The sequence below is a fragment of the Crocodylus porosus genome, unplaced genomic scaffold (genome assembly GCF_001723895.1).
Source record: "Crocodylus porosus isolate Cpor-Errol unplaced genomic scaffold, CroPor_comp1, whole genome shotgun sequence".
Lineage (NCBI taxonomy): Eukaryota > Metazoa > Chordata > Crocodylia > Crocodylidae > Crocodylus > Crocodylus porosus.
In genome coordinates, this window is record NW_017728948.1 from 62,917,240 (window position 1) to 62,929,440 (window position 12,201).

The 12,201-nt window shown below is 44.9% G+C and overlaps 1 protein-coding gene across 1 annotated transcript in view; it reads right to left on the reverse strand.

Moving 5' to 3' along the window:
* Positions 1-1,641: 1,641 nt before the first annotated feature.
* LOC109322022 (cytochrome P450 4V2-like) overlaps positions 1,642-12,201 on the reverse strand; it is a 40,990-nt gene continuing 30,430 nt past the window's right edge. Inside the window, exons 8-11 of the mRNA XM_019552820.1 lie at positions 6,787-6,889; positions 5,071-5,205; positions 4,731-4,910; positions 1,642-2,730 (exon numbers count right to left, since the gene is read on the reverse strand). Of these exons, the coding sequence (XP_019408365.1) occupies positions 2,558-2,730; positions 4,731-4,910; positions 5,071-5,205; positions 6,787-6,889 (591 nt within the window). The 3' untranslated portion in view covers positions 1,642-2,557. The remainder of the gene's footprint in view (positions 2,731-4,730; positions 4,911-5,070; positions 5,206-6,786; positions 6,890-12,201) is intronic.

Below are 12,201 nucleotides of genomic sequence, written 5' to 3' on the forward strand. Positions count from 1 at the left end.
AGGGGGGGAGCAGGGCACAATTTGTGGGCAACATCAGCGGTGGCAGCGACAAGCAGTAACTCCCTGCCAAAGCTGGTGGTGGCATAGCGAGTGGCAACCACCCGTAGAAGCCAGTGGCAGTGTCAGCAGTGGTTGGCAAGTGGCGACTGCCTGCAGAGGCCAGTAGCGGCAGCCACCAATCTCAGGAGGGGCATGTGCCCCCCCCATGTCTCTCCCTACCAGTCTCCCGTACCTTAAGTCTATCTAGTCCAATGGTTCTCAACCTTTTGAGTCAAGACATCCTTCTATGGGCTCATGGCACCATTTAATAGGCTCAAGGCATCCCTCAGAAAATGCAAGCCCCTAGTTTCCTTTCTTTTTTACAACAGAAAAATAACAACACAAGTCTTCTGTTGCAAGGACTTCCAACCACAACAGGGCAGAATGTTTTTGACACTATGTATTCCTCTTTGAAATCTCTGGGTTTATCTAGTAAATCACGTTTGCATTTGTGGAAGTATAACATTGTATGGCACCCCACGGCACCAGTTGAAAGGATTTGAAGGCACTATAGCATCCTGGTTCAGAATTACTGATCTAGTCTGTTTGGCTGTTCCCTGTAGGAGGCTGAAACTGCAGGCTTGTAACAGCACTGGTTTTGTATTAGAAATTTGCATTAATTACCTCCTGTTCTTTTTTAATTCCTGCAGCAAACCATTGTACCATTTAGGCAGAAAACAATCAACAAGCCAATAAAGCTGCACTTAACATTTATAAAGTCAGTACAATAATCTCTGAATATTCCAGGGCTCCATTCTGTCCATATCTTTACATCATAGTTGTTGCATGCTTTAGGATTTCGAAATAGCTGTCACAACATGTATTTTGATTTTTAAAAAGTCCAGTTTTGAAAAGCTTAAAGGAATTCTTGATGTAACTGTTTGGCAATATACATTTTTCATTAATATTTACCAGTGAATATTATTCAAGAATATTCTCCCAAATACTCAAAAAACCCCAATTCTGTACACACAACTGTGATCAGAAAAAAGATTCCGTTTAAAAGGTGATGTGGAGGCCCCAATGATCATTAATTACTGAAAAAGTAATAATAAGCTTCAGTGAATATAAATCATCATTTTAAAATGTAGCTGACTAACAAGAGAAGCTAAAGAAATCTATGAAATATCAGTGGCCAACCAAGTGAAAGGTAAGAAGACATTTTTAACATGTAAAAACCAAGAAAATATGCTGTCACATCTACAAGTATTGCAGGATGCAGATAGTAAACTATAATTAGTGAGACAAACTGAACTAGAAAAACGTATCCATCCCATGTGATGCTGTGTGTGGAACAGAATGTTTCGCATCCATAACAAAGAGGGACGCAACATAGTAAAGGTTTATAGTAAATGTTTGTTAATCAGTAGGACAGATTGTTTGCCTTCAAGAATTTTGGTGAATGAGTGCATAAACAAAGTTATAAGGTAAAAGAGACCAGGGGTCCCTTTACAGTAGGGCATCTGTTCCTTGCAAGTGCCTGTGGATGCACTTGTATTCTGCAGGAACTGAAAGCTAATCCAGAGTAATGTATTCCTTTTGCACCGAAGTATACACTATTGCAACAAGGAAAGAGCATGAAACCATTGTTTAAACCATTAGTTTAAACAACTAATGGAAATGGGGAAATTGCAGAGTTAAAAAACTACCACCAGAGTGCTAATTACAGACCCTATTACAGGCCCAAAGGAGTTAGAAGCTTAAAAAAATGTACTTACTGGGTGCATCTACATGTTCATTAATGCTCAGTAGTTACCATGCAGTTAGTTTAGTACTTGCTTAATGAAATACTAACTAAATGAACAGTAACTACAGTTACCACACAGTAGCTTTTGCACATAGTTTTTTGTGATGGTTACTGCGCAGCAGCCTAATAACACTGCACAGTAGCTTATTAGCATGGTTTTTTACCAGCATATTATTGCTCGGTGTTATTAAGCTACTGCACAGTAAGTGTCTCATGTAGACATGCCCACTGAAAATGTACTTAATGCCAGTATATACTTAATGCTTAATGGAAGGCAAAACTTGCTAACATGTATCATCTTCTTCTGATAAGACTGCAGTCCTTGTTACAGTCTACAGGGATTTCCCTATTGCTTTTAATGTGACATTTTACATGAGATTCTGTATATATTACGTGTTACTAAGAAGGCACATATTAGACAGATTAAAAATGAATTCACTTCTAGATCTATATTGCATCTGGAAGACTGACCATTTCAAAATGGGCTCTATGAAAAATGTAAGGACCCAAAATACTAGGTATTAAGACAGTATCATGTTCAACCGCCAGTGCACTGACACCTTGACATTTGAATGGGGCACAGTGATTATATTGTGACCATAGTTTTGAATATCACATTAGAAAAGAAATAGAGGTTCTGAAATATTTTTCATATATTTAAAGTCTATAAAATCCTTTTTGTGTCTGGGCATTTGATCGAAGAAGTGAGAGAAGTGAAATAAAGATGCCGTTAGTATACATTTGGGAATCTATGCTCTTGAAACTTTTTTCTCATGATATGTAAGCTGTTCTCCTCTTCAACTGGATCCAGATGCCATTATTTGGACGAAGAATCAGTTCTGCCACCAAGCCAAGCTCTTCTCTCTTTTGATTTGCTTCTACCCAAAATCGGCGTAAAAGGGTTGCGATGACAGTTTTCTCTTCTATCAGTGCAAACCGCTGGCCTATAGGGTAAATTCAAAGAAAAACAGCTGGAGTCCAGTATTAACAGTCCTACAACTGCACTTCAGCAGTTTTCTCAAAAAGGGGATGATTGGACCTCAAGTACTGTGGTTGGAGTGTTACCTCTTGTATAACGCCTGGACTATCATGGATGTGGCAAGGGTCTTTCTGGCCCCTAGCAGATATTAAAATAATGGCATGATACTGAACTGAGGCCCCATCACAAAAATTACAGGTTCTGTTATGCCAGACATGCATAGCAGGACACATGATGTTTAGGATGGAACATAAAATTCCACAAATCCCATCCCCTTGGTCAAGGCCAAACTGGGACCTGAAGCTATCCCCTACTTGATCCAGGGACTAGGCAGAGGGTGGCTGTATCTCAGACCTCAGCACTATCCCACACCTGATCACAGGTTTCAGGTGTGAGGGCTGTGTCCCATGCCTCAGGGTATGCAGCAGCCCTGGGTCTGGCCATGTTCAAGTCAAGGCATAATACAAACCAGCCACAAAGAAATTACACATTAAAAATGATTCACCATTGTATCACACCATAAATCAGCTGAAAATGTGGCACGTTACAACTTATGGTGCCATTTACACATTAACCGCATAATAAACGCACTGTCTTCCAGAGCCCATAGTGATATATTTAATTAGACTAACTGCAGGCCCTCAAGAAGGGCAGCACGTGGTTGAAATCTTGTCAAACCCTCTCTTCCAACAATAGAGTTGGTCCAATAAAAGTTATCACAAAAACCTTGGCTATCAGGTGTCAAAATCAGAAATAAGTATGGACCAAAATTCTGAGATACTACTGAAAATGGAATTTGGCTTTTGTCCGAGTTTGCTTCCCTTACAGGGTTAACTTTATAATAAGTCTGGCTCTCCAGCATGACTGTATGGCCACAGCCTCAAATCAGCCTGGTCAACATGGTGCTCTTCCCAGCCTGCCATCCTACAACTGGCTGCCCAGACTGATCCAGGATGGCCTGAAGCCTCCAGGAGGCCATAACCCTCCAATCACTCCATTTCACCCAAGTGGCTTGCTGATTCTTCACTTCCCCTTCCTGCATAGGAATAGGAAGTGTCTGGGCAACAGGGCTCAGCTTGATCCTAAACTGCTTTACTGTTTTCTCTGGCTTGTACTCTGACTGCTGTCTGCCCCCTGCTCTCCTGAAGTCCTGATTCAACTTGTTCCTAGACCCTGCTCTCAGACTGACTTTCTGGCTTCCTGGCCTATATTGGGCCTTAAGATTCTGCTCACTCCTCCTGACCCCGGTAGACACCTTGATCACCAAGTGGCCCAGACCTGGCTACCTATGATCTGGCATGACAAAGATGAGCTTAAAGATGCTAACTCAGCAGGAACTTCTGAGAACACCTCCAGAAGTGTACAATGACCCACAATCATCTATTTCTAAACTTTCACCAGTGTTAGGTACTTCAGAGAAACAGCGGAAGACAGAATCCTTACACCTTAAGAGCTGCCTAATTTTAGGAATTCAGTGAACACTCCAGTAATGACTGCAGACCAATGAGAGGATGAAAGAGCCCTTAAATTTCCCCTTAAAAAGCACTCATGATTTGTATATATGTCACAAGGGAAGAGATTGCCTCAAAGTATTCCCCAGTAGGCGTCTAGCTGACTTGAAGGTGATTGTGGTCTTGAGGGAACCATATCTAATCTCCCTAAGGCACAGGAGGAGTAAGCATGATGCAGAGTGCCAGTGAAACAAATACCAAGAAAAAGGAAACAAGGGTACTCTGGACTCTGAGAACCCCTATGAGAGGAAAGAGAACATTGTGAATATATCACAAATCTAATATGTGAGATACTAATGAGAAGTGTTGTGCTACAGTTATCAAGCACCTGAGAGCTTCAGTCTCTATTACAGTCCTAAAAAACTCTGCAATGGGTACTACAGGAAAGGGAGCACCACCTACACAGCCCTGTATATGGGCATATTACACTTCAGCTTTACTCTGAACTACCCACCAATGCAGTTTCTGGGTCCAGCAGAGAAGGGCGCATATGCATAGGGGTGCCTTCCAATACAGTTCTCAGGGAAGAATCGTTCAGGCCTGAATTCCTCAGGCTCTGGGAAAACATCTTGTTCTCTGTGCAGTGCGTAAGGAGAAATGATTATATCCACGCCCTTTGGTACCTTATATCCACCTGCAAGGAAAAGGAACTACACTTGAGTCAAGTAAGTAGCTTTCAGGAAATAGATATAGGGTCCCCAAAAATAGCTGATTACTTATGCAATGTATTAATACAGGAGAGGTTTATATTAACTAAAATAAAGAATACAAGCCCATAGCTAAAAACAACATACTAATCCAGCAATCTTGACTCAAGGTCCGGGCAAAGAATGGCACTGAAGGGAAGAGACGAAGGGCTTCCTTAACAACACACTCAAGATACCGTAGTTTCTTCAAATCCTCCATTGTTACATGACGATCAGAGTTACCTATAAAAAAAAATCACAATATCTTGTGAGACACATATATCCTAACTAGACTAAGTGTACTCACTCTTAAAAGGGCTCTCAGATACTTTTAACAGCAAAAATTAAACCACAATTCAAGTGTTGTGATTCAGTGTGGATTTTTCACTACGTTTTCTCTTTTTGTTCATGCTATTCAGCTATTATTATTATTTATTTATTAATTGCACTGTTTTTAGATGCCATAATCATTCACCAGGACCACACTGTGATCTTCAGTATGCAAATATAGAACAAAGAAACTGTCTCCGTCTCAAGAATTCTATCATTTAGATTCTAACATCTAAGCAATTTCTTACAATTTTTTTGGACCTAGAGGTGCACCGCTATATCAGATCGCCACTGATAACAGGAAAATTAACATTATTGGTAATCGGCTATTCTTGGCCAGCATAGCCAATAGTGTCACTGATAAATGCCACATGCAGGTGTGCAGCCGCAGCATGCATGCAGCCAAGAATGCAGTGCCAATCGGTAAGTCTGTGGGGTGGAAGGAGTATGGGGGATGGGAGGGGTGTGGGTGAAGATTGAGGCCCCCACAGTGAGGGCGTGGGGCAGGAGGCAGTGAATGGGACACTTGCAGGGTGGAGCTGCGGGATACTTGTCTGGGGGTGCAGGTGGGTCAGGAGAAAGGCGGCTCCCCACTGCTATGCACATTCTTGGGGGAGGCACGGGGAGCATGTGCCTCCCCTCCCCAGATTTGTGTTCAGAGCAGAGGCAGGCTGCCTGCTGCAGGCTTGGGGCCAGGGGCTGGCAGGCCTCCTACAGGAGGGGGAGCTAGCTGGGGCTGTGCTCACGGCAGTCAGGGATGAGGCGGGTGAAGGTGGCACTGGGAGTGGGGGCTATGGGATGGGCTATAACCACCCCAAAATTCTGTATAGACACTCCTCCTAGCACCACCACCACCTGCCCCACTCCTGCCTACCCCAAGCGCAGCCCCAGCCCAGTCCCCCTTCCCCCCTGGGAAGAGGCTGGCGCAGCTCCTAGCCCTGAGCCCCTACACAAATCCAGGGGGCACAAGCCCCCATGCTCCACCCAGGGCTGTGTGCAGTGGCAGGAAGCTCCCCCCCTTCCCACCCTTCCACACTGTCAGATGAGCTGCCCATGGATTTGTCCCCACTCCCAGCCCCAGGGTCTCATTTACCATCCTGGCTGGGCAGCACCTGTCCCTGCCCCACTTCCTCCCACACCGTGGGGGCCTCAAACTACTCCCTACCAGTCCCCTTCCCTTCCCACTACCACTTCCTCCCCACAGACTTACCAGCTGGATGCTGCTCTCCAAGCTGCCTGGCTGCAGTCCTGTAAATTGGCTATCAAATCAGTATTGACCGATATGGCTGGTCAGCTGTTGGTATCGGCCAAGAAAATCTTTATTGGTGCACCCCTACTTGGGACCCAATCCAATTGCCTTTGTTTCTATATTCATAGGACATTTTTAGCAAAGCCAATGGCAGAAGAAGTGGGTTTTTATTCCTTTGTACACAGCAAAGGAATGTGTGTACCACATACAACTATACCAATATCTAATAGAGGGTAGACATTTACCAAACACTTCATCCAATTCCACATCCACTTTCTTCTGGGCTTCAGGATTACATCCCAGTAAGTACATGACCCAGCTCATAGCAGCAGCTGTTGTATCATGCCCCTAAAAAGGACATATTTACACATATACTAAGTTTTACATTGTCATTATGCATATAAACAGAAATACTTATACATGCAAGTCCTATGGGAGATGGCTAGGGCTCTATGCAAATTGAGGAGACAGCCGGCTGACTTTGGAGGCAGACTGCAGGGACAGCTACCATTTTTGCAGTCTTATCACAGTGGGGTCCCTCCCATACCTCTGATTTGCTGAGGGGCCCTGGTGGCCCTGCCCATCACCACTGACTGGCTGAGAGGGCTGTCTGTCGTGCAGCCCCACCCCTCACTGATTGGTGAAGAGGGGCAGACCTCTCAGCAGGAAGGGGTGGGGGTGGCAGCCATCTTGCCTGCTCCCCTTCATGCGGGCAGCCCCCTTCCCCCACAGTGGGCTGTGCAGCTGGGCCACAATGGCTGTATGGACTGCTGGGTCCCACTAGGGAGCCAGCATTTTATTTTTAGTAAGGTTTTTTTCCCAGCTGATCTCTCACACATCACCCAATTTCACGATGTCTGTGAAACTGATTTAAGCAGGTCCCTAGAGATGACAGTGGCAAAGCCCAACTACAAAAATTTAGAAGAAAAGTAATAAAAATATGAGTCCATCCCACAAAATGCCAAATATCCAAGATATAACAGAGACAAGGATTGTTGCGGATGATATTTTATTGGACCATGAATGGCTGGAATAGACATAGACAAGCTTTTGGGTACAGCAGTACCCAACAACCTGAGGAAAGGTACTATGTTGTATGTGAGAGAATATTGTGGTATAACTGACATGACATACATGTCTTGACATATCTGAGAACATTTAAGAAGCAAGAAGCCATTTCCATACATCTGCCACTAAACCTTTCTAATTTAGCTGAGTCAGCACTCTCTCTGCATTGATTTTTTTTTTTTTTTCTGTTTTTTTCAGGAAGATGTTTTCTATTGAACTTTTATCTCGTCTTAGGGATGAGGTGGTTGCCTGACTGCCTCTCTCTGGAGATGCAAAAGTATCTAAGCTTGTAGAACATAAGAACTATAATTTATTGGGATAGACTGTAGGTTTGTCTTGCCCAGCACCCTGTGTGTCACAGTGGCAGAGAGTAGATGCTGAAAGGGAGAGTGAACAAGATAGGACCAGGGATTTTTGCACTGTTCCTCTCCCACTTGCAGCCTCCAGCATTTAAGGTCTAGTTTCACTGTTTCAGAGGCTGTGCCCCTAACTCCTATGCTCAATAGCTACTGAATCATCTTTCTTCCAAGAGTATGTCCAATCCCTCTGGAATCTGGTTAAACTCTCAGCTTCCACAACCACCTTGTGGCAATGAGTCCCACACTTTAACAATATGCTGTGTGAAAAAGAGACTTCCTTTTGTTAGTTTTAAACTTGTTAGCTACTAGTTTCATTTTATCATTCCTAGTTCTTTTATTGTGAGATAGTACATAATACGAGCAATGGGGCTCTTTAGCCTGGAAAACCGCAGGCTCGGGTGATCTAGTGGCCACCTATAAGTTTATTGGGGTGCTCATCAGGATCTGGGGGAACATATGTTCACCAGAGCCCCCCAAGGGATGACAAGATCAAATGGTCACAAACTCCACTGTGACTGATTCAGGCTGGACATGAGAAAGAACTTCTTCACTGCCCGAGACCCCAAGGTTTGGAACAGACTGCCACCTGAGGTGGTTCAAGCACCCACTTTGAACGCCTTCAAGACACATTTGGATGCTTATCTTGCTGGGATCCTATGATCCCTGCTGACTTCCTGCCCCTGGGGCAGGGGGCTGGACTCAATGGTCCTACAGGGTCCCTTGCAGCCCAAATGTCTATGAAATCTATTAAATAAATCCCTACTTACTTTCTCTTCATTATGTAGTAGTTTGTAAACCCTTATCTTGTACCACCTCAAGTGTCTCTCTTCTAAACTGAATAGGCTTAGTCTCTTTAGTCTCTCCTTGAATGGAAACCCCTCATACCACTAATCATCCTTGTTGCCCTTCTCTGTACTGTCTCCCCAATCTCTTCCTGGTTAGTAACAGCTTCAGTTATTTTTGCCCAGGTGCATCTCTTTACACTTATCTACATTGAATTTCATGTGCCATTTAGTTACCCATTTGCTCACTAGTGCCAGATCCTTCTGTAGTTCTTTACACCCTGCCTTGGTCTTTACCACTTTGAATAGTTTAGTGTCATCCATAAATTTGGCTACCTTACTACTCATGCCCTTTTCCAGATCGTTTATGTATATATTAAAGACTCCCAGTCCCAGTCCAGATCCTGCTGTTTACTTCTATACAAAAAATTGACCTTTGATGCTCACTCTTTATTTTCTATTTTAGTCAAATTCTAACCCAAGAATCAATCTTCCCTGTAATCCCATGGCTACCTAACTTCCTTAAGAGCTTCTGAGGAGGAGCCCTGTCAAAAACTTTTTGGAAGTTCTGATATACTATGCCAGCTAGATCACCCATATCCACCTCCATATTGATACCTTCGACGAACTGCAGTAGCTTGGCAATGTATGATTTCCTTTGAGAAAACCACATTGATTCTTCCTCAGGAAGGCATGTTCATTCATGTGCTGAACAATTCTGTGTTTTATTATTATTTCTACCAGTTTTCCAGAAACAGAAGTTAGACTCACCAGCCTATAGTATCTGGGGATCTCTCTACAGCCTTTTAAAAATATGGGTGGGAGTAATACTGACCGTCTTCTGGTTCTCTGATACCAAGACTGTTTTAATGATAGGTTCTATACTACAGTTAGGAGCTCAGCAATTTCTGATCTGAGCTCCTTCAGGACCCTAGGGTGCATACCATCAGGTCCTGGTGATGTTTACTGTTTAGTTTACCAATTTTCTCTATTGACACCTCAATTTGGGTCAATTATATTGATTTGTCCCTAGAGAGGAGTGGATCTCCTTAACATCTTTCGCCGAGAAGGCAGATGCAAAGAACACATTTAGTTTCTCAGCAATGGCCCTGTCATCTTTCAGCATCCCTTCTACACCCTGATCATTCAATGACTCCCAGGCCAGCCTTCAGTTTATAATGCACTTAAAGCAATTTTTATTGTTACCATTTATGCCTCAAGAAATTTTCTCCTCAAATTCATCCTTGGCTTGTCTTATTATGTTTTTACACTAGATTTTCCAGAGTTTGTTTTCTTTTTTGTTTTTCTCACTAGGGTTTGTCTTCCATCTTCTGAAAGAAGTCTTCCATCGTCTGAAAGATGCCTTTTTTCTGTTTGTTGCCTCTGCAACTCTGCCACTAAACCATGCATTTGCTCTGTGCCTCCCATATGGCGTTCTTAAGCAATTCCCATGCTGCCTGCAAGTTCTTCACAGCCCCTTTTAACTTCTGCCTAACTAGCTTCCTCCTTTTGGTGTAGTCTTCCTTTTTAAAGTTAAAAGCTACTGTGGTAGGTTTTCTTCTACTCTTTCCTCCTACCTGGATGTCAAACCCAATTGTATTGTGGTCCAGCTCGGTAACACTTACCCTTTGCACTAAATCCTGTGCACTACTCAGGACTAAGTCAAGAATGGCCTTTGCTTGTGTAGATTCCAGGACTAATTATTTCAGAAAGCAATCTTTTATAATGTTGAGAAATTTGATCTCTGCATCCTGGCCTGAGGTTATACTGACTTGGTCTATTTGTGGCTAATTAAAGTCGCTCATTATTACTGTGGTTTCTGCTTTTGTAGCCTCTCTCAGCTCTCTTAGCATTTTTAGGTCACTGCTGCCATCTGGCCTGGGGGGGTCAACAGACATTTTTTTTTCTACTGAAACACAGAATTTCCACAGAGATTCTATGGTACATGTCTTACCAACTGAAAAATCTACCTATTTGATTCAATGCAGTCTATGATGTAGAGTGCCACTCTCCCACCAGTAGGACATATTCTAGCATTCCTGTATAGTTTGCATCTTGGTATTACAGCATGTCATTGGCTTTCCTCATTCCACCAAGTTTCTGAGATACTTATTATATCATTATTGTAATTTACCACTAAAATTCAAGTTCCCCCATTTTGGGCATTAGACTTCTGGCATTAGTACAAAAGCACATATACCTTTTCTTGTTGCCTATTTGGCTGCTTGTGTGTGACTTTTTGCCGGGAGGGTTCAGCCAGGATGTAGGAGGCTAGGTCTGCAGTAGGCGACTAGGAGCAACCTGGGGTTCAGCACTGAGAGGGCACAGGTTACGGGAGCCAAGAGACGTAGTCCAAGACATAAGCCAAGATCAGGAGCCAGAGAACCAGTGTTACGTTCCAAGGAAGATCCAAGGTCAGGGTCAAGGAAGGCAAGTGGAAGCAGGATGCTGGGGAAGTCAGAGAGAGCAGGGCAAGTGCTGAGGTTCAAGGAAGATCCAAGATCAGGGTCAGGGAAAGCCAAAGCTAAGTCAGAAGCCAGGAGAACCATAAAGAAGTGAACGCAAAGCTTGCCAGAACAGCCTGAGGTGATGGGAAGGCATGCCTGACACTGCACATTGTCACCAGGCAGCTTGGAGAGCAGCTCCCACAGGTATTGGGAGGGGGGGAGACCTGAGGCTTCCAGTGGAGGGAGGGAACTAGCCAGGAGCAGGGATAGGGGCAGAGGCTGGAGTTTCTACCCAGCTGGGGGATGGTACATGGGGCTTGGGGCTCTGAGCCACATGCGTGTCCACAGAGCCCTGGCGGGGAGTGGGACAGGGCCATGGACAGCTCATCTGGGGGGTAGGGGAGAGGGTGTGGCCATCTCCTTGCTGCTGCACACACTCCTGGGGGACAGGAGGGACTCATGCCCCCCAGATCTGTGAGCAGGGAGGGGGCAGGGCGGGCTGCCCACTGTGGGCTCCAGTGGGGATCAGGGGAGGGGAGCTGCTCACCACCACTTCACAAACTCCCGGGGGCAGGGGGACCCATGCGCCCCATACCTGTGTGTGGGGCATGGGCGCAGGCTGCTTGCTCCCGCCCTGCTGCTCTGTCCCGGGGCCTCCACAGCCCAGCATGTGCCACCTGGTGCTGCAAAGAACAATCATGCGCTGTCACCCCTTACTGTAGCCCCATGCACAAGGGATGCATCACCATGGCAGCATAGAGCTCACAGAGGAAAGTAGCCTTCCTGCATGGCCCTACTGTTCTTTGCAGTGCTGGGTCACACGCTGGGCTGCGGGGGCCCTGGCAGGGGACAGCAGGGCAGAAGCCCAAGCCCACAGTGGGCAGCCCGTGCCTATGCCCCACATATAGATCTGGGGGGGCATTGGTTCTCTTGCCCCCTGCGAGCGCATACCATGGTGGGGAGCTGGCTCCCCCTGCCTGAGCCAGCAGCATGCAGGGGTGGGA